This window comes from Camelus dromedarius, chromosome 16 (assembly GCF_036321535.1).
Source record: "Camelus dromedarius isolate mCamDro1 chromosome 16, mCamDro1.pat, whole genome shotgun sequence".
Lineage (NCBI taxonomy): Eukaryota > Metazoa > Chordata > Mammalia > Artiodactyla > Camelidae > Camelus > Camelus dromedarius.
Genome location: NC_087451.1, coordinates 25,242,909 through 25,251,262, shown reverse-complemented (window position 1 = coordinate 25,251,262; position 8,354 = coordinate 25,242,909). Strand labels below are relative to the sequence as shown.

Here is an 8,354-nt window from a genome sequence, read left to right as displayed (position 1 = left end):
ACAGTTCCATCTATTACGTAATAATAAAAACAAAGTTCCCTGCACACATGAACACATACCCACCACCGGGCACGCGGTGCAGAAGTCTAAGACCAATGACGAAAGCCATTAGCGCCTCACAAGTGTCTCCGGCCCTCACAACAACTCTGCAAAGCAGGGCATGGTCCCTCATCTCGAAGGAGAAGGCCAGAGACACCAGGAAAGGGCCGGGACTTGCCCAAGGTTGGAAAGCCAGGACTCAAGCCCAGGCAGGGTGGGTCCAAGCTCCACGCTCCTCCCACTGCACCAGCAGGAGACATTAAACTGCTTCCTAAGTCAACTTACATTTATGCACGTTCTCAATGTCTGCAGGGTCCTGGAGGATCTTGGTCAGGCCTTCCAGAAGAAGGGCCGCCTTGTGGTAGCGGTACACAACATCTTCAGTCTGCTGAAACATCTCATCCAGGGCCGCAGCTTGAACCTGGCGCCAGGCGACAAAAACGAGAATAGCCCCAACTTTCCAAGAAAATATGAGTCCATCTGGGCAACAGGGCTTTAATGGAATCTGTCTAAAATCAACAACATTTTGACGAAATCATATAATCTATGAGGTGAGTGAAATAAAGAAAGAGCTTCTTGACAAGAGTTATCCTGCATTCCAACACAGCCTTCTTGAACCTGGAGACTCATAACTTGTAAGATCTGTACTTCCAAACTGGCTCTTCCATGACATCACTAAATAGTTTATTTTAAATATACACTTCCACACTAAGCTGGCATTTCATTCAAGTGGGTTTTGTTACTGTGAAATAGTCAAATGATATTAAAAGCCACTTATCACCTTCATTTAGTCAAAGAATTTCCTGGTGTGTGGGATTCATCATTCAGAGATATTTACTGGGCACCTACTCAGGGCGGCCCCTGAGTATCTGGTGAAGGTGAGCTCACAGTCTGCAGGGAGACATGGGCTGTAAAACTAACCGTCCGATTCCAAGGGACATGTGGAGTTACAGGAGGAAGCCCCAGATGGCACAGAATCCATGTGAGGTGCACCCACGTGACTGCGGGAGGAAGACAGGATTTGGGAAGGCCTCCACGGAGGGCCGTCCAGGTGTCCAGGCTGAGTCAGAAGCAGCAGGAGGGGGCTGGGCGATGGGGAAGGTGGTGGGAGCTTCCCAGAAACTGGGGCAGTGGTACTGTTCACCAGGCATGAGTGTTTGTTCTCCCAACAGCATTCTGATTTCCTCTTTCCTCATTAAATGCAAGACTGTCAGAACCCAGTATCCTAATTTGTCAATACGCTCCGTGTCTTTAAAAAAAAATAACAGCACTTCTAACAAGATAAATAAAATAGGTAGAGAAGATCAAAACCCTGAGAAGGCAGGAGGAAGAAATAACTGAACCCAGGCGCAGGGTCCCAGGGCCCTCACTTCCGGGAGAGAAAGCAGCCCCACAACTCCTCGTGAGAGAACTTTCTTCTCGCACAAATTTCTAAAAGAAAATGTGTCACGTGAAGTCTTAATTTGGTACAGAATGATACAATGCGTATTATTCAATAGTTTAGAGCAATATAATGTAAATTATTCTCATCAACAGTTTATATTCCAAGATTATTTTCATATGCTTTTTATTATAATGGCTTCAAAATAAGGCCTGGATATAATATAACAGTACAGTTCAAAGGAGACAAAACTGGGAGGAGAAGGAAGGCCTATTATCTTCATGTAGTAAAAATTATAAGGGTGCTCAGTAATTAAATTTCTTCCCACTTAATTAACTTCCTTAACAGTCCCTAGTTTCATGTAGACTTCAGAGCAACTTTTCCTCACAAGAGAGAAAACAAATTATTTCCAGTAATATAAGCAGACGGCCGGAAACGCAGGCCTGACTTTGTGTCTCTGCTGAAGTACGGTCAGCAGGACTCTGAGCCCATCAAGTTTCGCAGACTGGCTAACAGAGCAGTAATTTTTCTAATGTGCTATCAAACCAAATTTCTTAAATAGTAGAAAATGAAGAAACAGGTCCAGCTAAAGCTTTTGGATGTAAACTATTAAAAATATTAGATCACGCCTAATGCTAGCAATTTTTAAGTGGTATATAATAAATGTTGACCAAATGTGGTAACCAGTGGAACTTATGTTGATTACATATTAAGCCCAGTTCCTCCTTTAAGAAAAGGGAGGAAGACGGAGAAGATGGCGGAGTAGAAGGACGCTCGCAGGTCACCCTCTCACACAAATACACCAAGACCCACATCTACAGACCCACTCAGCCAACCAGAGCACCTGTGGAACTCCGACAGAACATCGCCCTCTTCAAAAGATAAAGACGCCAAAAATCTGGTAGGAGAAAAGGAAAAAAGAAAGAACAAAAGGCAAAGCAGCGCGGGACGGGTCCCGCGGGGAGGGAGCGGCAAAGGAGGACTGGCACTCGCTCGCTGGGTCTCCGCTCTCCAACTGAGAGGCCAGCGGGACGGAGGGGGAGCCTCCGAGGCTCGGATCTGTACAGAGCAGCCCTTGACCGACAGAACTAAGTTAAAGGGGCACAGAGGGTCCCCCCGACACCCAGCCTGAGACGCGGCCGGCAGTGGCGGGCAGGGCCAGGCTGCCCAAGCCGCGCGGAGGACGGGGGCGGCTGCACGGAGGCAGCCCCGGGGGAACGCAAGGGGCTGCGCGCCGTGGCTGTGGGTGCACAGGGCAGAACAACCTGGGCCCTCCATAAAACAGCAAGGTTGATGTGCTCTCGGGGGAAGGGTGCACACCCCCATCTCTGAAAACCCGCGGAAAGTTTTTGGGGAAGAGAGGCGGGGCTCAGGCACAGCCGCCATATCCTCCGCGCTGAGCACTCAGGCGGGGGCGGGGGCGAAACCTGCATCCGCACCGAAGGGCTTAGCAGCCTCAAAGGCCAGACTGAGACTGGCCTGCAGCCCGGGGCAGACAGGATCCTTCCATCCTGGTCCCTCAGAGAACTTGCTCCACAAAGACAAACAAGGAGCTGGGTTTTGGCTCGGAGCAGGGACAGGGCTGTCCCTCGGTCTTCCCCGAGCCCACCCGCGGAGCCCACCCTCGGAGCGCCGACCAGGGCGGAGCCGCACAGAGCAGCGGAGCTACCGGCGGCGGTCCAGGTAGAGGGAGAGCGGCCCCCCCCCCCCCCCCCCCGCCTTTCGGGCAGGAACACAGCCCCTGACCGAGGTGCTGGGAGGGGGCACGACCCGCCCTCCTACCCGGCCAGTCTGCAACATCTGACTGCGGCATCCGGAGGGGCAGCGACCCGCCCGCCCACAGCAGAGGAGAGCTGCACCTGACCCAGTGTTAGGAGGAGGCGCGATCTGCTTGCCGACAGGTGCTGGGAGCAGCACAGAAGAGGGCGCCAACGGAGGGCCTCTGAAAACAGCAAGCTGAGCTTCCAAAACAGGACGAAGACAGAAAGACTTCACAGTAAAAGCACACAGACTCCAGGAGAACACCGTCAAACACCCCCCCCCCCCCTTTTTTTTAAATCTGTTTTTACCTGTTCTACTTTCTATTACTCTCTTAATCTTTACTTCTTAATTCATTTCTATTTCTCTTGGGTTTTGATGTCCTGCTATTGATTAGACACAGGTTTCAAATACATCTATTCATCTCCCCCCCCTTTTTTGTAAAGGTTTTAAAAGGACGTCTCAACCCGATTAATACTCTGCTTCAACTCACTCTTCTATTATTCATTATACACTGTTTTCAAACCCTCTTTCTCCCTTCTTTTAAAATTCTTTCTCTCTCTCTCTTATGTTTTTTCTTTTTTTCCTAAGTTCTATTCCTAAATAGGCATCAGATAGATAAAATCCTTAAGGACCAAAATAAACAACTGATACTCCATAAACCACAGTGCCAGAGAGGTATGAGCAAGATGAGGAAGCAGAAAAACCTTTCCCAATTAAAAGAACAAGAGAAATCCCCTGAAAGAAAGATCAATGAAACAGACATCGATAGCCTACTAGATCAAGATTTCAAAAAAGGAGTGATCGAATTGCTGAAGGAATTAAAAGAGATAGTGTTTAGAGATATAAAATATGTCAAAAATGAAACTGAAGCTATAAAGAAGAGCCAAGTAGAATGGGTAAACTCATTGACAGAGATGAGGAATGATCTAATAGCTGTGCAAAGCCGACTAGATAATGCAGAGGAACGAGTTAGTGATCTAGAAGACAGGGCAATAGAAAGCACCCATTCAGAAGAACTACAAGAGAAGCAAATAAAAAATAATGAAAATAGCATAAGGGACCTATGGGATAATATAAAGCGTCCCAATCTTCGCATAACAGGGGTCCCAGAAGGAGAAGAAAGATCAAAGGGGATTGAAAAGGTTTTTGAAGAAATCATGACTGAAAACTTCCCAAACTTAAAGAAGGAATCAGATATCCAAGTACAGGAAGCTCAGAGGGTCCCAAACAGGAAGAACCCAAATAGACCCACACCAAGACATATCATAATCAAGATGGCCAGAGTCAAGGATAAAGAAATGATTCTAAAGGCAGCAAGAGAAAAGCAAAGAGTAAGTTACAAGGGAATCCCCATAAGGCTCTCAGCTGATTTCTCTACACAAACACTACAGGCCAGAAGGGAGTGGCAAGATATATTCAAAGCCCTGAATGAAAAAAAGATGCAGCCTAGGATCCTTTATCCAGCAAGGCTATCCTCGAGGATAGAAGGAGAAATAAAGAGTTTCACAGACAAAAAAAAGCTGCAGGAGTTTAGCAACACTAAACCCATGCTAAAAGAAATATTGAAAGGGCTATTCTAAATAGAAAAGCAGCAGGATGCTACAGAAATGAGAAACACACAACTGGAAAGGTGATAACTCATGAATTACAAATAAAGTAAACATGAAATTATAAAAGAAGACATACAAATCACTGAGAGTGGGAGAGGGAGGCAGGGAAATATAGAATATTTTTTTCTTTCTTTTTTAAATTTTTTTAACAGTAGGATGGGTTTGAGATCATGTTACTATCAGTTTAATAAAAACAGTTATAGTAATGGGTTGATAGATTTACAAAAAAGGGTAACCACAAGCCAAAAAATTTACAAAGGAGTCACAAAAATTAAATAAAATCCATGATAATACAAAGGAAAATTACCAAACCACAAAAGGAAGAAGAAAGGAACAAAGAGGATATACCAATTCAACTGCAAAGATAAGTTCAAAATGGCAATAAACACACATCTATCATTAATTACTGTAAATGTTAATGGACTAAATGCTCCAGTCAAAAGACACAGAGTGGCAGACTGGATAATAAAGCAAGAACCTTCAATATGCTGCATACAAGAGACCCACTTTAGGGAGAAGGACACATATAGATTGAGAGTGAAAGGATGGAAAAGGATATTCCATGCAAATGGAAAAGCCAAAAAAGCAGGTGTTGCAGTACTGATTTCAGACAAAATAGACTTTAAAAACAAAGGCCATAAAGAAAGATAAAGAAGGACATTTTATAATGATTAAAGGAGTGATACAAGATGAGGATATTACACTCGTTAATATATATGCACCCAATATAGGAGCACCTAAGTACATACAAGAATTACTAACAGAGATAAAGGGGGATATTGATGGGAATACAATCATAGTTGGAGATTTTAACACTGCATTAACATCACTAGACAGATCTTCCAGACAGAAAATAAACAAGGCAACAGAGAAATTAAATAGTACAATAGAAAAACTAGATTTGGTGGATATTTTCAGAGCATTACACCCCCAAAAAATAGGATATACATTCTTTTCAAGTGCACATGGAACATTTTCCAGGATCGATCATGTACTTGGGCACAAAAGAAACCTCAACAATTTTAAGAAGATAGAAATTATCTCAAGCATCTTTACTGACCACAATGCCATGAAACTGGAAATCAACAACAGAGAAACAAAGGAGAAAAAAAGGAAAGCATGGAGATTAAACAATATGTTATTGAAAAAACAATGGATCAATGAGGAAATCAAAGCTGAAATTAAAAAATACCTTGAGACAAATGATAATGAAAGCACAACCACTCAAAACCTATGGGACACAGCAAAGGCAGTGCTAAGAGGGAAGTTTATAGCGATACAGGCCTTCCTCAAAAAAGAAGAACAATCTCAAATAAACAATTTAACCCACCACCTGAATGAATTAGAAAAAGAAGAACAAAAAGCCCCAAAAAGCAGCAGAAGGAAGGAAATAATAAAGATCAGAGAGGAATTAAAAACAATAGAGATTAACAAGACCATAGAAAAAAATCAACCAAACCAAAAGCTGGTATTTTGAAAAAGTAAATAAAATCGACAAACCTCTGGCCAAACTCACAAAGAAGAAAAAAGAGAGAGCACAAATTAGCAAAATAAGAAAGGAAAATGGAGAAATTACAACAAACAAAATAGAAATACAGAATATCATACGAGAATATTATGAAAAACTATATGGAACCAAACTGGATAACCTAGAGGAGATGGACAAGTTTCTGGAAACATACTGTCCACCAAAACTGAATCAAGAAGAATCTGAACACTTGAACAATCCGATCACTAGAAAGGAAATAGAAATAGCAATTAAAAACCTCCCTACAAATAAAAGTCCAGGACCGGACGGCTTCACCGGGGAATTCTACCAAACATACAAAGAAGAACTCATACCAGTCCTTCTCAAACTCTTCCAGACGATTGAAAAGGAGGGAATAGTCCCAAACTCATTCTATGAAGCCACCATCACCCTGACACCAAAACCAGGCAAAGACACTACAAAAAAAGAGAATTATAGGCCAATATCACTGATGAACATAGACGCCAAAATCCTCACCAAAATTTTAGCAAATAGAATCCAACAACACATAAAAAAGATTATACATCATGACCAAGTGGGGTTCATCCCAGGGACACAAGGCTGGTTCAACATACGCAAATCAATCAGTGTAATACATCACATCAACAAGAGAAAGGACAAAAACCACATGATCATCTCAATCGATGCAGAAAAAGCATTTGATAAAATTCAACACCCATTTATGATAAAAACTCTTGCCAAAGTGGGTATAGAGGGAACACATCTCAACATCATAAAAGCTATATATGACAAACCTACAGCCAGCATAGTACTCAACGGTGAAAAACTCAAAAGCTTCCCACTAAAATCTGGGACAAGACAAGGATGCCCACTATCACCACTCCTATTCAACATAGTCCTGGAAGTCCTAGCCACAGCAGTCAGGCAAGAGAAAGAAATAAAAGGGATCCAAATTGGAAAAGAAGAGGTAAAAGTGTCATTATATGCTGATGACATGCTACTATATATAGAAAACCCTAAAAGGTCCACACAAAAGCTACTAGAGCTGATTGAAGAACTCAGCAAGGTAGCAGGTTACAAAATTAACGTTCAAAAATCAGTTGCATTTCTTTACACTAACGATAAATCAACAGAAGAAGAAAGTAAAGAAACAGTCCCCTTTAAAATAGCACCCAAAGTAATAAAATATCTGGTAATAAATCTAACCAAGGAGGTGAAAGAATTACACACAGAAAACTATAAGCCATTGATGAAGGAAATTAAAGAAGACTTTAAAAAATGGAAAGATATTCCATGCTCTTGGATTGGAAGAATCAATATTGTTAAAATGGTCACACTGCCCAAGGCAATCTACAGATTTAATGCAATCCCTATCTAATTACCCAGGACATATTTCACAGAACTAGAAAAAATCATAATAAAATTCATATGGAACCATCAAAGACCTAGAATTGCCAAAGCATTACTGAAGAGAAAGAAAGAGGCTGGAGGAATAACTCTCCCAGACTTCAGACAATACTATAGAGCTACAGTCATCAAGACAGCATGGTATTGGTACCAAAACAGACATATAGACCAATGGAACAGAATAGAGAGCCCAGAAATGAACCCACAAACTTTTGGTCAACTCATCTTCGACAAAGGAGGCAAGAATATACATTGGAATAAAGACAGTCTCTTCAGCAAATGGTGTTGGGAAAACCGGACAGCAGCATGCAAAACAGTGAAGCTAGAACACTCCCTTACATCATATACAAAAATCAACTCAAAATGGATTAAAGACTTAAACATAAGACAAGATACAATAAACCTCCTAGAGGAAAACATAGGCAAAACATTTAGAAAATTTTCTCCTAGAAGAAATAAAAGCAAGAATAAATAAATGGGACCTAATGAAACTTACAAGCTTCTGCACAGCAAAGGAAACCAGAAATAAAACAAGAAGAAAACCTACGGAATGGGAGAAAATTTTTGCAAGTGAAACCGACAAAGGCTTGATCTCCAGAATATATAAGCAGCTCATACGACTCAATAAGAAAAAAATAAACAACCGAATCCAAAAATGGGCAGAAGA

At 42.1% G+C, this 8,354-nt stretch overlaps 1 protein-coding gene across 6 annotated transcripts in view; it reads right to left on the bottom strand.

The window, feature by feature from the left end:
• ULK2 (unc-51 like autophagy activating kinase 2) overlaps positions 1-8,354 on the bottom strand; it is a 71,539-nt gene that overhangs the window by 2,709 nt on the left and 60,476 nt on the right. For all 6 annotated transcript variants that reach the window (XM_031467534.2, XM_031467535.2, XM_031467536.2 and 3 more), the window contains one exon: positions 325-460. In XM_031467534.2, coding sequence (XP_031323394.2) covers positions 325-460 — 136 coding nt within the window. The remainder of the gene's footprint in view (positions 1-324; positions 461-8,354) is intronic.